This window comes from Protopterus annectens, chromosome 1.part1 (assembly GCF_019279795.1).
Source record: "Protopterus annectens isolate FY-2018-M chromosome 1.part1, PAN1.0, whole genome shotgun sequence".
NCBI lineage: Eukaryota > Metazoa > Chordata > Ceratodontiformes > Protopteridae > Protopterus > Protopterus annectens.
In genome coordinates, this window is record NC_056726.1 from 1013894421 (window position 1) to 1013921770 (window position 27350).

Consider the following 27350-nt stretch of genomic DNA (forward strand, 5'->3'; position numbering starts at 1 on the left):
TGATCACATGCCTGAACTGCATAAAGCATAAGCCGGAAGACCAAAAAGCCTGAAATTTCATAAGCCTGAAAACTCAAAAGCCTGACTCCCATAAGACTGAAAATATACAAAACAGAAAAAATGACACACAAAAACACATACCAGACAAAGGATAGCAGTTTTCACCAATTATGGGCAGGGGGCAAGCCCACCTGCACCCTCCGTGTGGGGGGGCTGCGCCTGTCACACCCCCTGCTAATTAAATATATCAACTCCGAGATTGCACTTTAGTGTACTGAAGTGCAATCTTGGAGTTTATATATATATATATATATCTATATATATATATATATATATATATATATATATGTATGTATGTGTGTAGCAGGGGGTGTGGGGGCTTGCCCTCCACATGGGGTGTGCAGGCGGGCTTGCCCCCTTGCTTATATTTGATGGAATATAATCTGTTTTGTGTTGTCTTCAGTCAGTATGTGTATGCTATCTGTTTTCTGTCTTATGGGATTCAGGCTTGTGATCATTCAGGCTTCTGAAGTGAATCCATAGATATGTAGATATAGATATGTGTATACTGTATGTGTATATATATATATATATATGTATATATATATATACACACACACACACACACACACACATATATATATATATGTGTATATATATATATATATATATATATATATATATATATATATATAGTACATATATGTGTCATATTTAATTATTTATTAATGTATGTAACATTTATTGGCTAGGAAAGCCTGACTAGGACAGAGCCTATTTTCAGTGGAGGCACGGGGAGAAATGCTCCAGATGCATGTCTTTGGAATGCGGGAGGAAACCCACGTGAACACAGAGAGGACATGCAGACTCCTCACAGAAGGCAACGCAGGTGAGAATTGAACCGGAGAACCTCTTGCTGTGAGGTGACAATGTTAATCGTTGCACCACTGGGCCACCCATATACATATGAATACACATACATACATATGCAGTTATTCCATCTATCACCTGTGTTCATATATCAGATACATATTATTTTCCGTAATGTATACCTCTATAGCATAATTTTATTTTTTTATTATTTTTTGTTATTTATTTATAATATTATACTTAGCAGCAAGATTTGAGTAATTCATTATATTTAAAATGATCCAAAGTGACAAACTGCAATGACTGGCTTCTCCTGAATGTGATATGCTACAGATTCAGCGATATTAAAACAAGAAGTACTAACTTTAAAAAAAGTGGAGTCAATGTGCTTTTCAGTTGTACTTTGCATTCTACAAAATCATTAGCAATCTGTTTGGTTTAGTAAATTGCCCTAATAAATAGTGATACAGAATGCTTGTATTTTAAATCCCTATATTCATAAAGGTTAAGGGTGCATGAGTTGATGCCAGTCCACTCCATGTTCCAGAGTAACATAAAAATGCATTATGGTACCTTCAGGACTGATAACAGTGCATGGTGCACATTGTTTATGGATGCAGGGTCCAGATCCCTTGAGTTCATAGGTAATTACAGGATCTTTAGATGCCTAGCCCTGCATTCCAATGGTAATAATTAACCCATATATTTTGCACAATGAATCTCAGGTGATGGCCCCCACAAGTATATGTTGGGAACTTAAATGTATTTGTATATGTTTACTGAATTATGTTTATTGATTGCTTTTAATAAGGAATGTCATTCTGCAGGAGTCTGTGGTAAGTAAGAGAATATGTTTTATTATTTCTGACAATTTTATATATCTTCGACTTTTGGTAGCGTATGTCTGTACATGAAGTACTGCCGATGGCTAATGGTGAAGCGCACAAGGCATCCACCCCAACAGTGACGGAACAAACAGCACAATCCCATCAGCCCCCACCTGCCACGACTGCACATATTTTATTACCACAGCAGCCTACTTCAAATGTAAAGCCCCCTGAGATGTGTTCCAGTACTCTTCCAATGCCCAGGAAAACTGCCTCAGAGAACCGCCTGTCAACTTTAGGTAAGGCCCTGACAGTCATATTTTTTGTTTATGCAGCATTACCAGATATTTTTTACTAAACTACATCTTTCTGACTATGGATAGAAAATAAGGATGTCAGTAGAATTTTTGGTTGCATATCGTAAATTTGATTAGTTGCGAAACATATTCGTTTGTGTGCTTCTGTCTGCATATGTCTGTGTCTGTCATTCTGTGTGCATGAGCATGTGTCTATGTGAACGTGCATGTGTATGTGTGTGTGTCTGTGTGTACATTCACACATAAGTTTATAGTAATGACCATGGGCTGGATAACAGATAATGGACTTCTCATGCCTGTTTGACTGTAAAGTGCTGCTTAGAGTCAAACACTATAATTTATTCACAACACACCGCAACTTACAGTATTCACTTGTAAGTTATTTGTCAGCTTTGGAGGTACCAGGGACCTGCATTGTCTGGTGTGAGGTGCAAAAAAGGATAATTTTAATCTCTGTTTAAGTTACTGTCCATTTAAGGGAAAAGTACCTTTGGTGTAATGAAGCTCCTTTTCTAGTTGTTAAATTTTCATACATCTTCAATAGGTAGTTCACCCCAGCATCCAGAAAGTGTGGCGTGGTATCCTTACTACCTTAACCAGGTAAAGGGCCTGTGCACCCAGGCAACACTTATCAAGTATTAATCTTGAACAAGGATTACAAGACCTACATACTTGCTTGGGCAGCATCTACAAAACAGTTTTTATCAGGGCTGGTGAGATACCACCACGCTGACTTTATTTATGCCAGATCAGTAGCCCAGTGGTAATATATCTAGGATAATAGGTGTGTTAGGACTAGTGGGGGCCTCTCAGGCACTTCTTGTGGTGAACAATATAGATGCCAAAAATTCTTTCAATGAGATATCCTGTGGTTATCTTTTTAGTGTGCTTTGGACATTTGGTTTTCTGTTAAATTTTATTGAGTCATTGGAAAATTTGTATTGGGGTTCATGGCGGTCTATCAGAGTAGGAAATAAGGTCTCCCCTTGTGAGACATTGTGTTGCTGTGGTTTTCATATCAGCTATGGATTGCATACCTCAGCAAATGGAAGAATTATTTGTCTCATGTAATCCCGTGAGGTCTGACCGCTAGTCAGCAACCTTTAACCTTAGAACTATTGACCTTATTATTACTCTCACTGAGTCTAAATGGGGCAGCAGGCCTTAGACAGCTTGTGAACTGTCTCACTTAAGATTAATGCTCACAGGTCCAAAGTGCTGTGCATGTGATTTATAGACACAGTTAAACTGTAAATGTTGGCCTTTACAGTTGGACGGAGACCCCTGTTTGATACTCGGAGTTGATCTTTTTTATTAAATCGATACCATTACAAAACTTGTGTAAGGTGCAAACTAGATTAATAGGTTCATAGGAGATTGCTAGGCAACAGCCCTTACACACCTAGCCAATATTACCCAAATTTGCCCAATTTGTGATACCTAGAGGCTAGAAGATAACTTAGGTTTGTGCCTATACCTTTGAGGATTTTACAGACTGCCTATTTCCAAAGGTTCATAGGCATTACCCCAGGAGTGGATTTATGATTCCTCATCCATTTATCCAAACTGCATTTAAACAGGGCGAGGGAAGGGCTCAACTGAACTGAGGTGGGTTACCAGCCACATATCTGAGCTGAGATACCGGACGACTAGAGGCTTCTGAGCTTCCACAAAATCATAAGATGCCTGTTTTTTTTGCTTATTTATACTATTCATTGCACTTTTTTATTGCCTGCCACCTATTTTTATACTGTATGTATTTACTGTGTACTAGACCACACTGTTATACTGCAATTGCCTGCTACACTGTGCCTATAAAATCAAATTTTATTGCTGTTTTCACTGTTTAGCAAGCTATTTTATGGTTTCCACTGTTTGTTAAGTATTTACTGGTATTTATTCACTGTTTAAAGCTGTCTGTTTTGCCTGCTCTGGTTTTCTTGCCAAGCAGTACTTATTTAACTGACCTGTTAACTGTTTAAATCATTCTTTAGAGCTTCCTTGCTGATTTTATGCTGTTTTAAATGTTTTTTTTCAGTGTCTCACTGCTATTTTTCTGCTGTGTTAAACATTCTATAGTGTTTCCCAATGAAAATAGGGTAGTTAATAGCTGTAGCATAGTCCAGATCCAGGCCTGCTGCATCTGGAACTGTTTATAATGGTTTATTTGTTCTGGGCACGTTTTCCAGACCATCTTGGATTGGACTGGGCACTTTTGAGAGATAACATTGTTGATTGGGACCTGACTTGTAAAGGAAGGCCGGTCTAGGGCTTGGAATAAGCATCCTCATTGGTCCTTTTAAAATTTTTTAGAGTTTTTTTTCAAGTTTTGGCTTCTGGTATTTAGGCCCTGCATCTGAGCAGGTTTCTGCTTGTTTGCACGTCACCCAGCACTGCACATTGCCGCACAATTGTGTGCCAAAGCTGGGCAGTTAAATTCAACAAATTTTTCCTTAAACCCAGGCAGAAATATCCATTCGCCAAACTCCTCTGTAATTGTTTATTAAAATGCCACCACTAGTGACAACAGTCTTCAATCTAGCGTTATGGACAGTTGAACTACCCTTGTTTCTCCTCTCAACCTTGTTGACTTTGGTCTCTTGAGACAGTGTAGCAGTTGCCTCATGTACACAGACAATGCTCTATTAATAACACAATCTAGTACAGAGTGCAAGAGATGTATTTACACCAAGAATCTAGAATCCATGCACTGTCTCACTCAAAACAGTAACACAGAGAAGGTTGGCAACTCACGTACCACTGCATATTCACATAGTACCACTACTAAAACACACAGTATGCATCAAACAAGTAAAGCCACATATGCGGAGGTTCTGTTGAAAACCTTACTGAAATACCAGAGACCTCCAAAACACAAGTCTGCTACAGCTAACACAGTCTCCACAGCACCCATGACACATACCAACACCAGTGTGTCACTCACCAAACCTGTACAGTGTAACACTCAAAAAGCACGTTTTCTTGTCATTGGAAACTGAATAGTTAGACAAACGGATGTCCCCCTTCCCAGGCTGGACAAGGAGAAAGTCACAGTCAGCTGCCTGTCCAGTGTCAGGATTCGCCAAATCACACACGCACACTCGGGTCTCTCAGCAACAAGTACCGTTATGACTCTGTCATAGTTCGTGTTGGTGTGAATGAGCTGAGATATAACTCACTGGACTATATGAAGAGAGACATGGTCGAGCTCTCTGAGTATGTGTCCCAGGCAGGTATGTCCCTAGCCTTGAGCAGCATACTATCCTCACATTGAATGATGCCACAGTATAAAAAATAAATGATTGATTTTGATAACTGGCTTAGTCATTCCAAGTGGATCCACTTCCTGTCTGTCTGGCAAGCCATGGTCGACAAACATCTCTGCTTTGTCAGAGTCGGTTTGTGCCTGACACCCCTAGGCTTTCGGCTGCTGGTAAAGGTTGTTGCCTCCCCATAGTGCCTTTTTTAGGCAAGGTCTTGAAAACAGCATTACTGACATGAAATTAACCAATCAGAACAAAATAAGGGTTATGCTGCTAAATGCTGAGAGCTTAAACCAAAAACTGCATTTCCTGGAAGCACTTCTACCACTAGAAGATGTAGATGTCTGTGCAGTCACAGAAACCTGGTGTAAGGCCTCAGAGATTACCCTGGTCCTGCAAGGTTACAAAGCCTTCCACACCTTTAGACTGCAAGATGAATGTGTGAAAACCAAAGGAGGTCGTGTTTCAATCTATATTAAAAATAAATTCACCTCCTGTCTAATTAGACTGGACCACTCCATGGAGTTACTCCAGATCCAGGTTATAGTGGGTAAGACCCCCCATTCAGGTCCTAGACAGTTATAGATCCCCCTTCATGGGTCATGATGCCCATGAAGCCTACTTAACCAAACTAGAGACAATGCAAATTTTACCGAACACACTGGTTATGGGGGATTTCAATTATTCCACCTTCAAATGGGAAAACTACGCTAGCCCAAACTCGCTAGCAGAAAAGTTATGACTTTGCGAATTCAAATGCCCTGGATCAAATTGTCCATACTCAAACAAGAGGAACAAACATTTTAAATCTGGTCCTCTCCAACATGTCAATCAGGTGCACTGCTGCAACTGTTGGGCCCTCATTAGTTAAAGCTGACCACTAATCAGTCACCTTCAAACTGACCCTAACACCAGAACTCACAAAGTGCGAAATCAGACTAAAAAACTTCACCGAGGCAAACTACACCCTCCTAGGTGAAGGTATCAATGCATTCCAAGCCCCACCCCAAGCTGAAAGTGGTAACTATGCCGAAACTTAAACTAATACTCTGTACAATCATTTGCATAAGTGTATAAACTTGGGTGTACCAGATAGAATCAAAGCCAGAGCTCCAAGTAAAATCAAGCTGCCATGGTGGACTTCCAGCATCAACAAACTCTACAATAAATGCAAAAGGTTGCTGTCCAAGAAAAGAAAGACAAGGACCCAACAATGGAAAAGCACCCTCCTAAGCCATAACAGGCAAATAAGACAACTTGTCAAATCCTCCAAGAGCTTCTTTAAGAGAAACCTCTCAAGTACTGCGAAGGATAACCAAAAGGCCTTTAACAGCTACGTACTTATCCTAAAGGGTACAACCCAAGCATGTTCATAGGTTCATAGATTAGTACTAAGCTAACTGCCCATGCAAGCCATTTTAAGCCTAGCCAATTATCCCTTGTGAGACTCAAACCCTGCACCTTGTGTTTGTAGGACAAACACCTTAACCATTAGGCCACCCTCCTAAAAAAAAAAAAAATGTGCAGAACTAGTGGTCATAGGTATCAGACACACTAACCCCACAGAGATAGTGAACCTGCTAGCGGATAGGTTTGGCAAAAATTTCACTCCCTTATCCCCTCCTAACTTTCAACAAATCTTCCCCCAAACTCCCTCCCACCTTACATGTCTGAAGAACAGGTCCTCAAAGTCCTGTCCAAGGCAAAGAATACAGCTTCTATGGGACCAGATGACATCCCAGGCTGTCTTCTAAACAGGTTAAAACATGAACTAGCATCACTACTAAGTACCGTTTTCAATCATAGCCTAATCACAGGCTTTGCTCCTGTGGAATGGAGAACAGCTACAGTTATTCACCTCCACAAAGGTGGCCTAGCAACAGACCCAGGGAATAACAGACACATAACTCTGCATAGCGTCATCTGTAAGGCCACGGAACCTGTTATTATGGACCTCATAAATAAAGACATAGGTGCTGTCCAATCTCTGGATCCTACCCAATTTGGGTTCGTGAAGGGCAGATCCTGCCTGTCAAATCTGATTAATTTCTTTGAAAGTGTGACTAGGGCCATTAATAAGGGCAAATCTGTGCACACAGCATACCTCGACTTGGCAAAGGCTTTCAACACAATCCTACATTCAGCATTACCAATAAAATTAGCAAACTGAATGTAAACCCCCTTGTTGTAAGACGTGTTGCCAATTACAAACTGGACACACACTATCAAAGTTGATGACTCCACATCAACAGGCAGACCTGTTACTAGCAGGGTACCACAGGGAGTCAGTGCTGGGCCCTCTACTGTTTGGTATATACCTCTCAGAAGTTCAGGTCAAAACTAAAGGGTTGTGGCTGACCAAGTTTGCAGACGACTGCAAACTAGGTGCAGTTATTGAATCCCCAAATGATGTCAGTATACTCCAGGAGGGTCTCACACAGACCAACAACTGTTGTGTTAGTCACAGTCTCAAAGTGAATGCAAAGAAATGCATCATCATTCTCTTTGGCACAAACAATGTCCCTTCACACTGTCAAAGCCACAACAGTACCCTAAGTACCCATGAAGTGGTAAGGGACCTGGGCTCACAGGTTGACCACGACCTTAACTTCGACCACCACATGTCTGCCGTTGTAAGGAAAGCTTTCCACGTAGCTAACTTGATTAGTAAAGGCATCACCTTGAGAGCAAAAGAAGTTATAACCCCCCCCCCCATACTCAGCACTTATCTGGCCCATAATTGAGTATGACTCCCCATTCGGTATGTATCGTACTAAGCACCTGCAGCAATTAGAGAGACCTCAAACGTTTTTAATAAAGAAGATCAAGGGCCTCCAGTATGTGCCTTACCTGGACTGACTAAAGTCACTGTCACTATACTTTGTATCATATAGACTTCATAGGGGAGACTTATGCCTGGGCTACAGAGCAACCCAAGACCCAAACCTAATGAACTTGCTGCATATCCATTAATCAAATGGGTCTAGGGCTACCCATTCCAGGGACTTGAATAAGGCCTGCGTCTTAAATTGGACATGCTGGCGGGACAGATTTATCTCCCAGCGACTGCCACATCTATGAAACAGGCTACCAATTCATGTGAAACAGAGCACCTTTATGACACTGTTTAAGAGGAACCTGGACGAGTGGATGGGGCACCACAAATTCTTACTGAGGATAGTGCCCACAACTGTACTAAACATGGGCAGTCATCACTAAATACAATCTTGGGTACTGAGTAGTACTTCTATGGTATTACATTGGGTTGAAATGGCTAGACTTAAAATGACCTCTGGGTTGATAGCCTAGTAATGTCCTATGATCTTATGATCCTATGAATAGGAAGCATGTTCCAAAGAAGAGGTGATCTCTGAGACACATATCTGTCTCGCCAGCCTGTTTTGTTTGAGTCGCAGACCAAGTTTAGATCCCAAAATCAGTTGCCCTCATGCCGTTAGTCTTGTGAATGTGCAACAGCTCCATCAGGACTGGATTTTTGAGTGCCTTGTAGGTTAGGCATAGGTCACCCCGTAATAGTTGGTAGGAGACAAGAGTAAAGAGCTAGAGCTTTTAGTCTGTCTGAATAGGACATGTTGATAATACCTTGTATTTTCTTTGTGAGGAATCTTTGAGGTAACTCCAGCTGATTAAGTACCTAGTCAAGTACATACCAGAAGGTGCATTGTACTCGATTATTGGTCTAACGAGGGCCAAGTACCATGGGACTGAAACTTCCCTGGATCTGAATTTCATACTTTTACTTATAAACTGGGCTACATAAAAGGACTTCCTCAGCACTTTAGGCTGTCAAAGTTCAGACTACTGTCTATCTGTGGACCTAGATCTCTAACCTCTGAGTCCACTCTTAGGGGTCTGCTGTTAATGTTGCAATTTGCAGGGGTATTTGACTTCCTTAAGGGTGTGATTATGCATTGTGTTGCATTTAGTTTTGGACATAACTGAAAAAATGCCTTATGGTTATGTTTAGCTTGGGAGGTTATTTTGTCTCAAAATATGCTTTTGAGGGCTTGACTGGTTCCCTGATTTGCTTGTTTAGACTAATGAGGGAATTTTTGCTCTGTTATCTGCATTCTGTCTTCTAAACACTATCTCTTTCTTTTGTTGTACAACCTATTAATACCAGGGATCCCCCAGTATGGCTTGTTTCTGCAGTTTAACCTAGGGTCACTATGGTCTGGTACTGACATTTTATGCAGTTTTTTATATGGTTGTACAAGGCTTTTGTATATGCCTACACATAGGTGTCTGGGTTTTCTGGGTTTGGGGTTTGGAAACTAGCTATGCCATCACTTAATAGAAGGTAATTTGCCTTAGAAAAGTTCTTATGCTTTGTGGGGTTAGGTGGTGAAGTCTAGTTTTATCTGTATCTCAAGGGAGAATGCTTTGTAATCTGATCTAACCAGTGAAGACATCACAGTTGGTGGGGGAAGGGCAAACAGCGCTCCAGCACTCTTCCATATTTATGAATACTAGGTCTAGGATATTTGAACCCTTAGTAAAATTGCAGAGTAGCTCTCCAGGGCGTATGCATTTACAAAGCCTAGAAATCTTTAGGCCTGCGTGTTTGTGGCCATGTATGCCTTCCAATTAATGGAAGGGAAGTTAAAATAATTCATGATAATGGTACCGGGCAGGGTGATGAGTGATTCTATTAACTTTAGGTATGATGTATGGGTTTCCTGGTTTATAGTGGGGGACCTGTAGTTAGCAAGAATATGATAATGGATTTTTCCTGTAGTTAGTTGGACATGGAGTAGCTCAAGCATGTCATATTATTTGACCAGCCTTGAGGTGTGCTTATCCTTTATGGAGATAAGTACACCTCGGTAATTTGCTCTTTCATGTTCAGTGGGTGATCAGAATGTATGGAGTCTCGAACGGAGGTGCAAACCAATTCAAACTGAGGAAAAAGGGGAAAAGAAACAGGAAGAAAATAAATGGTGGGAGGGTGGCGCTAAGGTGTTTACCTTACAAACACAAGGTGTAGGGTTTGAGTCTCACAAGGTATAATTGGCTAGGCTTAAAATGGCTCACAAGGGTGGTTAGCTTAGTACTAATCTTTGAACCTATTCTATGAACCTGTGTAATAACACAAAAAGAGGATACAGAGTAAAGGGATGGCCTCCATTTATTGTCCGAATTAAGAGTTTTTGTCCACAGTACAAGGACTTCATCAGAATCATTCTGATGTAGTCCTTGTACTGTGGAAGAAAGCCGTTAATTCAGACAATAAACGGAGGCTATCGCTTTACTCTGCATCCTCTTTTTGTGTTAGTTTATTCAGTTTTGTGTTGTGCAGTTAGTTACAAGAAAATAAATGTACCTAACACATTTCCTATAAGGAATGATACTATGACTGATATTGTATGTAATGGAATAATGTTTGAACAGGATAATTTTAAAATATTTAATTACATTAATATTGTACTTAATAAGACTTATTGTTCACTTTTTCAAAAGAGGGATATCATATGTACCATTGCAAAACTTTAATATTAGCAGGACTTTAATAGATTTCAAAATATTTAAGAAAAAGTCAATTTCAGTAGGACTTTAATAGATTTCAAAATATTTTTAAAAAAGTTAATTTCAGTATTTTATTTAACACAAAGGCTTTTGACACTATCCCGCACTCAGGCATTACCAACAAACTTGGCAAACTGAATATAAACCCCTTCTTTGTAAGATGGGTTGCCAACTGGCTCACAAACCAGACAAACACTATCAAAGTGGGTGACTACACATCCACCAGCAGACCTGTTACCAGCAGGGTACTGCAAGGGTCAGTGCTGGGTCCCCCTACTGTTTAGCATATACTTCTCAGAAGTTCAGGTCAAAACTAAATAGTTGTGGCTGCAAACTGGGTGCAATTATCGAATCCACAAATTATGTCAATATACTTCAGGATGGTCTCACACAGACCAACGACTGGAGTATTAGTCATGGTCTCAAACTGAATGCAAAGAAATGCATCATCATTTCCTTTGGCACAAACAATGTCCCTTCATACTATCAAATCAATAACAATACCCTAAGTTCCCATGAAGTGGTGGGGGACCTGGTATCACAGGTAGACCATGACCTTAACCTTGAGCATCACGTCTAACTTTCTAAGGAAAGCTTTCCACAAAGCTCACTTTAGCAAAGACACGGCTCGAGATCAAAAGAGGTTGTAACTCGTCTATATCTGGCACTAATCTGGCTCATAATTGACTATAATGCCCCATTCAGCATGTATCGTACTAAGCACCTGCAGCAATTGGAGAGACCTCAGAGGTTTCTAACTAAGAAGATCAAGAGACTCCAACATGTGCTGTACACAGACTGACTAAAGTCTTGGTCACTGTACCATTCCAGGTACCTAAATATGGCCTGTGAATTAAATAGGACATGCTGGAGGGACAGATTTATCTCCCAGTGACTGTCACTTCTTTGGAACAGGCTCCCAATTCATGTGAAACAGAGCACCTCTATGACACTGTTCAAGAGGAACCTGGATGAGTGTATGGGGCACCATACATTCTTACCAGGAATAGTGCCCACAACCCTCCTGGACATGGGCAGCTATTACTAAATGCAATCTTGGGTATCAACTGATTTTTCTATGGTATTTCATTGCGATGAAATGGCTAGGCTGGAAATGACCCCCGGATCGATAGCCTACTAATCTCCTATGATTCTGTGATCCTCATACATCTTTTGTGAACACAATTTGTAGAAAAAGAGTACGTTCAGTCCACCATTACACCCCACTCTACAGAGCTTCAAGTGCATGGTGGAATCATAACTTTACAATTTTGCCAAACATAAAAGCAGGGGTATATTTAACCTTACCAGGGAAGAAAAACATATTTGAAATGATTTAACACATAATCCAGAACTGAGGATTATGAGACCTGACAAAGGGGGTGGATTGGTAATTATGGACACAGTGGAATACGCTGGTAAGATGCTTAATGTGTTACATAAAGGAGACATATACATTTCAGTTTCTAAGAATAAGATCATAAGAAGTTACTAGGCTATTGGCCCTGAGGCCCTTACAAGCCTAGTCAAGAATTTAGCCCATGTTCCAACAAGTCAGCACCCTATGCTACTGTCCAGCAGGGACATAGGTAGATTCCCAGGGGTGTATTTGCTGTTCCCCATCCAGTTATCAAGTTGGCACTTAAAAAGGTTTAATGAGGTACTCTGCTTTATGTGGTGAGGGAGTCTATTCCACAAAAGGGGGAGTCTCTGGGATACAAATCTGTCCGGCCAACAAATCCTATTGATGTCACAGACCAGGTTGAGGTCACGCGTGTGGGTTACTTGAGTGGAGCTTGACTTGCAGATATGCAGCAGTCCCATCAGGGAAAGGTCTTAGGTTGCTTTATATGCCAGGCAGAGGTCACCTCTGAGGAGTCTGTAGGAGACTGAGTAGAGGGACAGGGCTTTTAGCCTATCTGTGCAGGGTACATGTTTGAGGCCCTGGATTCTCCGGCTGAGGAATCTTTGTGGTCTCTCCAGCTGCTGCATGTGCTTTGTGAGGTACATGCCAAAAGGGTCAGTGTACCCAATAATGGGTCTTATAAGGGAAGAATACAGGGATGTTATGGTCACCTTGTCCCTGGATGAGATACCCTTAATAATGAGGTGGGCCATGTAGAAAGCTTTCTGTACAACAGAGGTGATATGATGGTCAAAAGTCAGTTTGCTATCAACCTGGGTGCCCAAGTCTCTAACGACTAATTGCATGCTTAGTGCCTTGTTATCAATGTGATAATTTGTGGGGACATCATTCTCCCCAAAAGGGATGATGAAGCAATATGTGGCATTCAGTTTGAGGCCGTGTTTCTAGCAGTAGTCAGTTGTTTGGGTGAGACCTTCTTGGAGGATGTCCACATCACTAGGTGAATTGATGACAGCACCAAGCATGCAGTCATCTGCAAACTTGGTCAGCCATAGCCCACTAGATTTGGCCTGCACCTCTAAGAAGTATATCGCAAACAGCAGAGGCCCCAAGACCGATCCCGGGGGTACACCACTTGTTACGGGTCTACTAGTTGAGGTGGCTTCCCCTGTTTTGACTAGGTGGGTTATATCAGTGAGCCAGTTTGCTACCCATCTGGTAACATATGGATTCATGCCTTAGATGAGAGAGTTTATCTATTACACCTGAGTGGGGAAAAGTATCGAAGGCTTTGGCCAGGTCAAGGTAGGTGGTGTGCGCACTGTCTTCCCTTCGTCTATGGCCTTGGTGACTGTCTCAAAGAAGTCGACCAAATTTAGCAGACATGACCTCCCCTTGACAAAACCAAACTGTGTGGGATCAAGCATCTGGAGGTTGCCAATGTCCTTGTTAATGAAGTCCATGATAATCTTTTTTTGGTCAAAATGATGCATATATTTCTGTATATAATTATTCACATATGTATCTGTTTTATCAGTATTTAAATGTATGAGTTTTTTAAGACATACAGTTATTAAAAAAAATTTATATACAGTATATGTTTATATGGATTAGTGTTGGTTTTTCTAAAACCTTAAAATTTCTATGTTGATTTAATTCTGCAAACCTGTTTTACGATAGTATAATATGTTTCCTGGAAATTTGGGATGTTGTGTTAGGGTTACTGTTTCTTTAAATGTGAAGTATGTATTAATTGTTTTATTGATCGTTGTTAAATGGATGTTATATAAATTTAGTAACAGGGTAGGTTTGCAAACAGTTATGATGAATTTCCGTTGGCACATGGATAAAAGCGCTAAACTTATTGAATTGTCTGTTTATTGTATGTTGTGCTATCCACAGTTTATTTCTTTAATTTCTGTTTGGGCAAGTGTTGGTGGCTTGGTCTCCATTCACAGATCTGGTGGATCCTGGCCCTTGACAGACAAATAACTATGACTTTCTCCTTATCCAGCCTGGTGAGAGAGACACCAGTGTGTTTTACAATATAGTGTCCTGTGACCAAAATATTATAGTGCCCTATGACCAAAATATTGAGTTGTTGGGTGTTATGCCTTATTGGCTTTGTAGTTGAGACACAATGAGATGGTTTTTTTTATGCGTTGCAGTATAAGTTGTCTTGTTTGTATATGTGCGGAGTTTCTGACAACTGCGTCTGAGAGGGTTTTAAGGTTTGCGTAAGTTGCGTGTGGGTACCTTTGCATATGTGGATTTATGTGTGTGGCCCTTTGTAAGTACTATACGTGGTATGTATGTGCTGCTGACAACCTATTTGATATTGTTTTTGTCTGTATGTGAGAGTCTAGCCTCCAGTGACATTGTGTGACTACACCTCTCACATACTGTATTTATCTCTTCCAGAAGTAAGTGGTTGTCAGTGTACATAAGACAATTGCTACATTGCCTCCGGATGCCAATGTCCACCAAGCTAGATACAGAGATAGCAGGAAACTGCCTATCCATGGTTGCAGGTCCTAATGTGTACTTTACAAGAAACTGGAGTGGAGAGTGTTTGCAACTGGGTGAGGGATGCATACTTACTTGGTGTAATCTACAGCTAACCTATCTGACAATGCTGTCCAGTGCCCAAACCAGATGCTCTTTGATCAGCAATAGCTCTGGGAGCTGTAGTAATGTAGTCTAAACCTAAATAATCCTAACTTAATACGGCAATGCTGCTTACTGTGCAAACTACTTTCTCCGTGAGTACAGTGGGAGTGAAGTACATTCCTGAAGTAAGTTTTATAGGGACAGAACAACTTCTGGTGTTTGTATATGTATGTAAGAAAACAAAAACAAAATCCAACTGGTCAAAAAGTGACTGACTTTATTCATGAGTCTGGTACCTCAGCCATTAGCCTTCACAGGATTTAACATCACACCCAAATTCACTTCTTTTAAACAGGTACGAGCCTGATTAATCTAATTTAACAATTACACAATCAATCAAATAAACAACAAAACATCCTAATAAATATACATTTATATACAAATATAGAAAATATAAGTAATTCTTATACCATAAATAACTTATTTAAGTATTACTTTTAAAAAACACAGATTAACTTCCTTTTTCAAACCCCCCTGGGGACAATGTCTTATAATTTAATATCATCTTCATTTCCAATTCACTTAATTTATTCGAATACCCCACCCCCCCCCCACCCCGGGAAAAAATGTGCCTAACACACAGAAAAAGAAACTTGCATCTGCACACCCATGAATTTTAATAAAGTGCTGTGCCACCAGACACTTTAAATTATGGTTCCTTATATCCCCCAAATGTTCCAATATATGGAACTTAACTTTATGTTTTGTCTGACACATATTGCAGGCAGGAAACCTGCAGTTACACCCTATAATGTAGATTTTCTCCCATTAATTTTGTACCAGTAAGATTTTTGACTTTTGAACATACCTTGGAATGCCCACATGGGAGCATACCCCTGCATCCTGTCAGTGAATTCTATGGTCTATACACATAATTCAAAGGTTCTTTTAAATTATTACTTCTGTAAGAAAAAGTAACAGATTTTGGAAATCTTTCAAGGTTTGAAAAAAAGGGGAATATACTGAAACAAAAGAACATTTTTCTTTACTTCTAACCATATCCAAACTTATTCATTTCTCCATTTATTACTCTGCATCATCATTTTACTACCCTCCAATAAACAACTTTTAGCTTTATTTATAACCTTGCTCTTTAATCCTGCTTTCTACCCTGTGTAATTTGCTATCTCCCAGTTCTACATCTGATGTATTATTAAAAATTCTCTTAAATTCCCCATCGGGCAATGATTTCAAAAAGGTTTAACTTTAACAGTCCTCCCCTGTACGTAAACAGTAACATCAAGAAAATTTATGCTTTTCCTATTTAATTCATAAGAACATTTGAGTCCATGGGGATTGTTTAGAGCTTCAAAAAAATCAAACATTTCATACTCATCACCTCTACCAACAAAAATCAGGTTGTCTATGTACTGTTTAAACAATATCACATGTTCAGTGTAAAATTTAGTAGATACAAAAACGTCCCTTCAAAGTCTCCCATGTGTGTGTGTGTGTGTGTGTGTGTGTGTGTGTGTATATGTATATATATATATATATATATATATATATATATATATATATATATATATATATATATATACACACACACACACACACACACATATATATATATATATATATATATATATATATATATATATATATATATATATATATATATAAAATTGCATACTTAGGGGAAAAGGGTGCCCCCATTGCTGTTCCCTTAACCTGTAAAACAAATTCATTTTCAAAGCAAAAATGGCTATGGGTCAGGCAGAACCCCAAAAGGAAGAGTGCAAAAGAAGTAATAGGTCCCTCCCCCCATCACAGTCCCCATCTAAGCTGGATATTAGTAAACAATGGATTAACATCCACTGTAACCCATTTATAGTCATCCTGTCATACAAGATCTTTTATCTTTTCCAATAACTCTTGAGTATTATTTACATGGGCAGGTACCATTTCCAGAATCTTTTAAAGCTGGAAATCCAAAAACAGTTACATTTTGCAAATAGGAACCCACCCCAGAAATAATAGGTCTACCACAGTCATTTAATAAATTCTTATGGACTTTAGGAATAGCATACATCACCAGAGCCTTTGGTTTCTTAATAATTTTTTTTTAACATCACTAGCACCAAAAATCCCAACTTCTCTCCTTTCTTTAAAATTTCAAATAAAGCATTATTAAAAATAGAAAGGGGATTATTAATATACTTCTCAAATTCTCTTCTATCCACCAACAAATCATAAACCATTTCAAGATGCTTCCCTTTATCCATAATCACAGAGTTGCCCCTTTTTATCCGCTTGTTTAAATGCATATTTATAGCTTAACTTACAGAGCTGCTGTAATGCTAACCAATACATTTTTAGCTAAATTGTAAGTTTTCTAGGAATGTAAAATCTTATTAAATGCATATTCTACTTTTTTTACATTCAACTTTTTCAAACAGACAAATGCCTGGAACATTCTGAGGGAAAGTTTGCATACAGGACACCTCTAATCACCACTCAATGAAGAGCATCTTAGCGCAAATGTGAGGCTTATGTACACATAGAAAAAAAAAATAAGTTTTATGCTAACTATGCCCTAAGGCCAATCAGGTAACCACGCACTGAGCTTTCCGCTAACAATTTCCATCTCAGATAGGTAAAACTGATCCTCTCCTGCCACAGGAGTGTGCAGACTTTGACCTTCTTAATGTAAAAGGACTGGTTTGGATCCTACGTGTTTAGGAAACCACACAAAAAAGATGCCTAGAAGCACTGAAAAAACCCAGTACATACAGTGTATTTAAATGCATAACAGCAGCCCTTACTATAGTTAAGAAATGCAACTTAAAACTTTAAACAAATGCAGGAAAAAAATAAATTGTACAGAAATATTTCACAATGTAATGAAAACAGGCAATGCAAGTGAAAAATAATACTTAATTTAATTTTACTTGCCAAGGATGGCTTCAGATGTAAGCGAAATCTATCAAACTCTCTGGTGTCATCTCCAAACAATTGGTAGCTCTAAGTAAATGAGCCAAGACTTGTGCAAAAGTGAGGCTTATATACAAGCAGAAGAAAAAATCACATTTTTATACTAACTATGCCCGAGGGCCAGTTAGGTAAGCACACAATAAGCGTTCCACAAGCAACTCGCTGCTCAGACATGTGAAATCATGTTTTGTTCTGCTGCAGGAGTGCAGACTCTGACCCTCTTAATGTAAAATGACTGGTTTGGAGCCCAAGTGTTTTGGGAACCACAACAGGTAGTTAAAAGCCCTGAAACTCTATAGATTCAGTGTAGTTAAATGCAGAACAGCAGCCCTTAGCAGTTACAAAATGCTACTTAAAACTCTAAGCAAGTGCAAGAAAAACAATAAATAGCACAGAAATTGTTTACAATGTGATGAAAACAAGCAACGCAGGTGCAAAATAATAATTTAATTTTTCTTGCCAAGGATGGCTTCAGATGTAAGCACAATCTCTTTGGCATTGTTGCCAAATGATGAACAGCTCTGAGTGACAACAAACAGGGCAATGTTGGGGCTGCTGGTTACAGACAAACTTAAAGGTTTGTAAGTGATAAAAATGTTTGTAACACATAAACTACAACATAGTTTAAACATGTTTTCAATATAAATTACTTAAAGGAAAGGTTAAAGTGTAAAGGAGGGAACTATAAATTTTGGGGGTCATCTCTGCTTCCAGCTACATCAACCTTCATGTCACAGAGGAAGATAGGTGATGCTTTACATTTTCTCACTATGGCAGTATATATATATATATATATATATTCTTCCATGTCACCTTTATTTTTTCTCTGTAGATTTGTAGGTTTATTCTAAATAAGCAGTGTATTGGACATTGTTGGCATAGCCATCAATGCCATAAAATGGATTCCCTTGAAGATGAACTAATACCTCAGAAGATGAAGTTCAGGGATAGAGTCAACTTGGGAGATGTAAAAAAAATATTTCCAGCTTGGTTTAATCCTAGATGGAAGGGAAATAAAGATAAGCTGGCATAAAAAGAGTAAAAGAAAAACAGAGAAGGAATAGGGTGATCTGCGACGTGGCGATGTTTAATTTGACATAGTGAATACTTTGTAGCCAGAGATTTCTAGGATGATTTTGCAAGATCCCATCCACTTATCTAATCGAAATTCTTAAATGTCTTGCGTTTTGCAGTCTACTACGTAGCTAGAACATGTTTCATCAGTGAGGGAGGTGTTTGTTGATTAATGTATCTATGCATTGGAACTTGCTGTTATTGTAACATAGAATTAGTTTTTTGGGATGGATATTAAGTGAGGAGATTTTCTTTTCAAAGGAATGTCATACTGTTATCAGAAGACCACATGGGGCTTCACTTTGCAGAAAGTCATAATATGTAAATAAAGGAGTACTAGTAAAGATAACTGCTAAACAACAGATAAACATTAGTTGCATAATCAGACACTAGTTGGGGGAAGGGCTGCAAGATACGAGCAGACACCCCATCCGTGTGAAGCAGACCATTTCCCTAACCCTATTTAAGCATAACCTTGACCAATGGATAGGAAATCAGAAATTCTCCCTGGGTCTGGCCCCCTCTATCTGTGATAAACAGAAGCAGACAATAACGCCTAACTAACATACCCCCTCCATAACCTCAAGAAACCTCCTAACTAACATACCGCAGTGTAATAAATGCCCATGATACATAGCGACACAGATGGGTTGGGTGTCACAGCTAGGCTTATAAAGGCCCTGGTGGTCATTAGTGTAGTATGTAATTATGAACATGTCAACATAAAGGTGCTCTCAAGAAAGCAGTGATATATTCCATACATAAGATAAGTAAAGGGGCATTAAGTGGAACTGACAGAGAGTAAGGAAACATACTATGTAAGGGGGCAATATTGTCGAATGGAGACTGACACACACCACTGAAGCATAATATGCGTGAAAAGACCTCATTTCTTACAGATTCCCCTAAAATTCAGACACAGAGATGTAGCTGGTTCAAGTAGTGCCCCACCTCCTCAGCTGTTCAAGTGAAGAGCAAAAAAAGTCTTCAGACATTCACATAACCCTGCAATAATGCAGCCTATCATGTTCCAGCAAATAATCTATGCATCCCCCCAGCTCATCAAGCAAAGAGCAAAAAAAAAAAAAAAAGTTTTCCAATGCTCAAATTGCTGTAGGAAGATAATTTGTGTTCCATAGTAATGCAGCCAATCATGACCCCCATGCCAGCCCTCAACACAATATAAATAAATAAAAGTATTCAGTTTACTGTAAGAAATTCCTACAACGATGCAGCCAATCATGCCCCACCAAATGCCTCCTCAAGTAAAGCACAAAAAAGTGAACTGTCTGCATTACTTTAATAATTCAGCCAATCCCCCCCCCCCCCCCCCGGAATCCAAGTGCCTTTTTGTACTGGCATTTCAGTACAGAGAAAAGGTTAACTGCAAGCCTGTCTCTCAAGTGAGCTCCCTAACACTATGAGCCCAGGGTAATTGTCCCCTTTGCCCCACCCTTGCTCTGCTACTACTCATAGACATTAATGGTGTGGACAAAATTTGGTACAAGCGAGACATCACTTTTATAAAGAAGATGTTCAAGATCCAAAGACGCTGTCCTACCACTGTGCTCTTCCCTTAGCAGAATGCCACTGAATACAATACCTCCTTTGGTATGTACAAATCCAAGCTTATCACTCAAGTGAAAAGGCCCCAAAGATTTCTAACAAAGAACATTAAAGGTCTTCAATTTTTCAACTACCTTAATAGATTAGCATGACAACTCTTATAGTCAGTATCTTACAGGTTGCTGCAGTGTGATCTGTCATGTCTTTGTGAGCCATGAAAGACCCAGTCCTGTTTGACCTCCTATTTCCCTGCCAAAGCAGTGGTTCTGTAAACACCTGCACTAAGGACCTAAATCTATACCTACAAATAAACAAAACACACTGGGGAGATGCAATAAGTTACCTCTACAGGTCAAAGTACTAGTCTGGCTGCCTTTACGGCTAATTTTGATAATTGGATGGGTATGCACAAGTTCACAAGTGTACATCAGGGTTATCATGTACAGCCCTACTTAATTTTGGGGGTAAGCACTATTAAGTGTGTGAAAAGGGTCTTCTTAAAGGTGTGTATATGGCTAGGTATCTTATGGTCCCCATGATCACTTGCATTGTTTGTTCCTATGTAAGGAGAATGAAGTTAGCTAAACATCATGTGCCAAGACCGAAACTAGGTAGGGTGACCTGTGAGACCTGAAGGAAATCATTCAGGGGAGACAATATGGGTGCTGCCCAGTATTGAGAAGCATTAAGTCACAAAAAGGTATGTAAGTGCAAAGCCAATGCTCAGTGCAAGCATCATGGCTAAATGCTGTTACCTATGTTTATAGAATCATTGTCAGACCCATTGTTTATATGTCTTACTTCATGATGATATAACTGTGGCAAACTAACTGAAAACACAAAGTCACTTCTGGCAGTCAGACTTAATTTTTGTTGGAAATACTTTACTCATTTTTTTTAACTGACAAATGTATTTAGTAAAAGTGTCAACTGCTATAGAATAATTGCTGACACTGGCCTCATTTACTGCAGTCACTGACTCAATATGTTTCAGGATCATTGCACCCCCCCCCCCCAAAAAATAAAAACACTGCTGTGTTGAGTTGTGAGAATACCATTTTGGTAACTCCTTTGTTAATGAAATAGAATACTGCTCCTCAGCAGGCAGCACCTAACATCGCACATAAGCCTGCAACTAATGGTTACCCAAGTGCAAAGCCCACAGGGCAAGCATAACTTTGCCTAATACTCTTGTTCTTATCTTCTCCTTGTCACAAATGCCCCACCCACCAGGGCAGACAAGGAGAGGGTATGATTATTTGCCTATCAGATGCCAGGATCCACAATATCACTCACGCATTCATGTTATTGCACCCCGGTACCACCCCGGTACCAATATGGTAGTGCAAATGACCTGACACATACCTCACTGCATTATATTTGATTGATTTTAATATCTGGCTTAGTTTCTGGTGTTACTTCAGGGGGATCCAGTATCTGTCAGCATGAGAGAAAATAATCAAAAGAAAACTTTCTTTTGCCAAGGATGGTTTGTACCCATGCCCACTAGACTTTCAGATATTGGCTAAAACTTTATCCACCCCCTTACAGCCATTTTTGGCAATGCCAAAAGACACAACTGTCATGATACTAAACAAAAAAACTCCACACCCTTGAAATCTTCCTCACTCTGGAGAATGTAGACTGGCTCTACTTAAATAAAACACTAACAATTGGATGGGAAATTGTAACTTTACCCCGAGTTTGCTTCCGTGTCCCTTATTGAAGGAGGCCATCAGTAAGAAAAGTATTGTCCCCCCACTGAACAAATCCTTAGCTACCTGCCTGCTAATATGCCTCCCCATCGTATGATACTTGAGAGCCTTGTGGTTTGGGGTCCACAGCTAGGCTTGTAATGGCCCTAGTGGTCATTAGCCTAGTACCCAACCTGTGAACCTGTTCAGTTTCTGTTAATCAAAGAAAGATCGCTCCTTAGAAAGTGACTTCACTGTACTGTAGGGCATACAGTTTATGATTGCATTACCATGTGCCTGCATTTGAGTAGTATTAATTAAAACTATAAGGCAGTGCTGTTGTGTGTAATCTAGAGGGTTTGCTTTTGCTATATCTGAATTTGTAGGTATGGCATATAGAGTGTGTTAACCGTGTTTTATACTGCAGCTGTTTTTGCTGATAGATTTATTGTAATTGTACTAGAATTGTAGTACCAGGTATTACAGTCCAGCTTGAACAATGGTAGAGGTTTTCATTGCACATGTAACTTGATCAAGTGCCATGATTACACACGAGTGTAGCCAGGCATATACTATATATGCCGCAGCATGTACATTTGTCTTAAATACTTACTGAATGATGTGTGCTAGAATTTTACATTTAAAAGCTCAAGTATTTTCTCTCTTTTTTTTTTTTGGCATACAAGTTACTAAATAAATTCGTAGAATTCCAGGTTAGATCACTTTTTTCCCCTTATATCATTTCAGAAGATTTTTTCCCCTCAGTACTGAAAAATGTATGCTGTATAGAAACATAATGTCTGGGTTTGGGATGGGCTGCAGTCTAGAAGTTGGTGTACAGTTCCAAAATTCCTGGCTGATCCCCTGAGCGCAGCTTATTTCTGGCATGGAATTGCAACATATTATGTGGCAAATAGGCGTTTGAGTGCTGGTAGTTTCTAGGTGGCTGTTTTTTAATTTAATTTAATTTTATTTTAAATAATCATATTTCCATTATGTTGACATACTATTAACAGTTGTCTTATTTTGTTTCCATCAGTTGAAAACAAGACTCTGCCACGAGTATCTCCATTGTCTGTGGTTCCGCCAAGGTTTGAGCGACACAAAGTGCAGGCTGTATTTCCACATGTTTCTGGAGATAGCAGTACTCTGCTCAGCTTCAGTGAAGGTGATATCATCCTACTGCTGGTCCCAGAGGCACGAGATGGTTGGCATTATGGGGAGAACATGCGTACCAAAATGTACGGTTTGCTATTTTATGGGGTTATAAGGAAAGGTTTTGTTTTCTTTCACTGTTTAGTGAGTAGTATAATAACCCTTGATCTGAGGGGGAGATTATAACAGAGAATGTTAATGCACTGAGTGAAGAATGTGAATTAGGCCAGTAGAGGTTTATTTAGTTCCTGATGTAAGGTGGAGCCAGGCATAGGAGGACTAGACAAAAACGTAGGATGACTGCGTCATGCTATGCTTCAGGTGTCTCGGCCAGTGACAGCCAGTATCTGTGACCGGTTTGTGGTATGCTATAAATTGACTTAGAAATGCAGACTGGGTAAAGTTAAGTTCTAGAATGCACTTTATCTTTGGTAGACATGCCAGAAGCAAGTGGTAAACCCGCTACACATGCCTACATCCAAGGAAAATATGTAGGTCACAGGAAAATATTCCATTGTTTTCAGATGGTGCAGTTGTGGATGTTTTGCATTTCCTACTGTAAATCAGTACAGATAAATAACAAAAAAATCTTCACAGTCCTGGTCCTGAATCTTAAATAATTTGACAACATTAGTGCCATTGACATTTGGTACAATTGATCTGGTTAACTAGATCCATATTTGTCTGTCTAGTTATCCTTCTATCTGTCTATCAATATAGGTAGAAAGACAGATTGACAGGTATGGAAGTATGCCCATATGTCATAAAACTAATACATCAAATGGCATGCGATTGGACACAAATGCTGGATCACCATCCGATCAATAAAAAAGAAAAAAACAAAGTAAAATGTTTTTGAAGGCTGAAGCCCCCCTCCACCCCCAGTCCCCTTAGTAATTAAATATACCAACAGTGAGATCGCAATACAGTAAGAAAAGGGCAAATTCCTTGATCCCCTCTATACGGAAGTCTCACACAGAAAAGAAACTGGTATGTACAATCAGCTATATTTTAGTTCCAGAACTTGAATCATCGGGATTCCATGTGTGTGTATATATATATATATATATATATATATATATATATATATATATATATGGGTCTACTTCTATTCGCTGACAGCCCATTTCACTGAAACCCATTTGGTCGACAGCTCATTTCATTGACAAAAGTATTCAAGGCAAAAACCTGGGTTTTGCCCCCCTCCCCACTGTTGTGTGACTGTGGAGTTGTTATATATAGTTGGGGGTGTGGGGGGCACAGCCCCCCACATTGGGGGTGTGTGGGGGGCGCATCCCCCCACCTAGAATGTTTGTCGATGAAATGAGCTGTCGACCAAATGGGTTTCAGTGAAATGGGCTGTCAGCGAATAGAAGTAGACCCATATATATATATATATATATATATATATATATATATATATATATATATATAAAAACTTAAGAAACTTTTGCTGTTTTGGAAGGAACATAGACACTAGGCTGTTCTTGGTGTTTTGGTCAGTCTTTTATTCATTTAAATCACATTTTGAGCACTTTCGTTTGTTGTAAAGTTTTCAGTCGAACTTCATCAGAAGATAACAGAAAAGGAACCTAGGCTTATTATTTAACTGGTGTGATGAGCGAGGGATAGATTAGGGAGTCGCTAATCCATTTAAGGACAATGGAAATTCTCCACTTTTCATTTAGTCATGGGTTGTGTCTGCTAACAGTTGTATCTGCCATTTTACCTCATTAACTAACAGTAAGTTGCCTGTCTTCCAAAGGGAGATGGTAATTCCTAGGGGATCTGTGACTTTTACATTTTCTGCAAATTAGAATCAAGGGAACTGGGCACTAGTCCTACTATGCCTGGCTAGTGTGTTGTAAGGGTCTTGCTTTCTGATGGCTCCCCCGTGTTCTTTTTTCCAGATCCCAAGTAGTCTTGTGGTTTTTCCAATGTAGTATGCTTCAAATTTAGAGTATATAGCAATGTAAACCATGTTGGGGGTCTTACAGTTTAAATGGTCTTTTATGTGAATAACCATCTGTGGGGTGGTGAGATGTATCTTGGGGGTTTGAATGACAAAATCGCACTAGTGGCATTTCCCACATAGGTGCATGCCTGGGGGTGCATTGAGGGTGTGTGCCTGTAGCCTCTTTTCCAATTTGAAAATGGCTTTGAGGGAGATTTTGTAGCAGAATTTTGGCTGTTTTCCATATATATATATATACACATATATATATATATATATATATATATATATGTGTGTGTGTGTGTGTGTGTGTGTGTGTGTGTGTGTGTATATTTCAGATGCTCAAAGTTTCAAAGCTTCTAACATCATATGGCCGAGGACGAGATGATCGAAGTTTTGAAACTTCAAACATCTAATTAAAAAAAAAAAAAAAAGTTTGTTGCATTTTTCCCCCCACAACCCCTTTCAAAGGACTGAAATTTCACAACATCGAATCTCTGCCTATCGAAGACCAGAGGATCAAAATTGTGAAATATCAAACCTAAAAAGAAAATCTAAAACATGAAAACTTCTTATTTCACATTTTTCATGGCCTCCCTGCACCCACCAAACCCCCCTGCTACTTAAATATACCAACTCCAAGATCGCACTAAAGTGAAGAGAATTTCACGTTCCACACTTTATGGCTATCTCCATCACAAGGTTCGATACTTCACAACTTCCTTCATCTGATCTTCACAGATCAGAGATTCGATGTTGTGAAATTTATATCCTTTGAAGGGGACCTAGATACATACACACACATACACACACACACACACACACACACACACACACACACACACACACACACACACACACACACACACACACACACATCTGTAGTTTATTATAACAATGTAGATCTGAGGTACGCCTAATATGGGAATGCCGAATATTTGTTGGCCATTTCCCATATTGCCGAACTACAATTCTATGAATGTGCTGTGCAGCAAATGCAACTGTGCATTCACTCATATGTTGTCGACATTAAGACTAGAGATCGCTGTGCAGTGCGGCTTGGGAAATTTATCCTTTTCCTCACTGTAGTTTGATCTCAGAGTTAGAATATATAATTAGCAGGGGGTCTGGCGGGTGCTGCCCTCCACAGGAGCAGTACAGTGAGGCCTGACCCCCTGCAAAAAAGTATATGTCAGTGATTTGTACTAGTGGAAAGTAGGTAGGTGGAAGTGGCAGCAGGTATAACTAACGCTGATGTCGAAAATACCAACTTGGATATCATCAGACATTTGTTTTTGACATTTTCACCTATTTATTATGCAGCATGTCGGTATTGTGAGTGAATAATGGAAACACATTCCATAATTAATTTTGCTCGTTTGAAAGTACACTTATATATATATATGTATATATATATATATATATATATATATATATATATATATATATATATATGTGGATGTGTGTGTGTGTGTGTGTGTGTGTGTGTGTGTGTGTGTGTGTGTGTGTGTGTATACGTGCGTGCGCACATATATAGAGAGAGATGTATGTGTTTGTATATATGTGGATATATATATATATATATATATATATATATATATATATATATGTGTGTGTGTGTGTATGTAGGCTCATAGGAGATTACTAGGCTATCGACCCAGAAGTCATTTTAAGCCTAGCTGTTTCAACCCTATGTAATACTGTAGAGGTACTAGTCAGTACCCAAGATTGCATTTATTGATGACTGCCCATGTCCAGGAGGGTTGTGGGTACTATTCCTGGTAAGAAGTTACAGTGCCCCATCCACTTATCCAGGTTCCTCTTGAACGGTGTCATAGAGGTGCTCTGTTTCACATGACTTGGTAGCCTGTTCCAAAGATGTGGCAGTCACTGGGACTCAAGTCACAGGCCATATTTAAGTCCCTGCAACAGGTGGCCCTACATCCATTTGATTTAAGGATATGCAGTAAGTTCATTAGGTTTGGGTCTTGGGTTGCTGTGTAGGCCAGGTATAAGTCTCCCTAAGAAGTCTATACGATACTGAGTACAGTGACAGGGATTTTAGTTTGTCCGTGTAAGGCACATGCTGGAGGCCCTTTATTTTCTTTGTTAG

General features: G+C 39.4%; 1 protein-coding gene across 2 annotated transcripts in view; it reads left to right on the top strand.

Moving 5' to 3' along the window:
• Positions 1-27350, top strand: part of LOC122808740 (brain-specific angiogenesis inhibitor 1-associated protein 2-like) — a 1062100-nt gene that overhangs the window by 739865 nt on the left and 294885 nt on the right. For both annotated transcript variants that reach the window (XM_044079751.1, XM_044079760.1), the window contains exons 10-11: positions 1768-1996; positions 23168-23369. In XM_044079751.1, coding sequence (XP_043935686.1) covers positions 1768-1996; positions 23168-23369 — 431 coding nt within the window. The remainder of the gene's footprint in view (positions 1-1767; positions 1997-23167; positions 23370-27350) is intronic.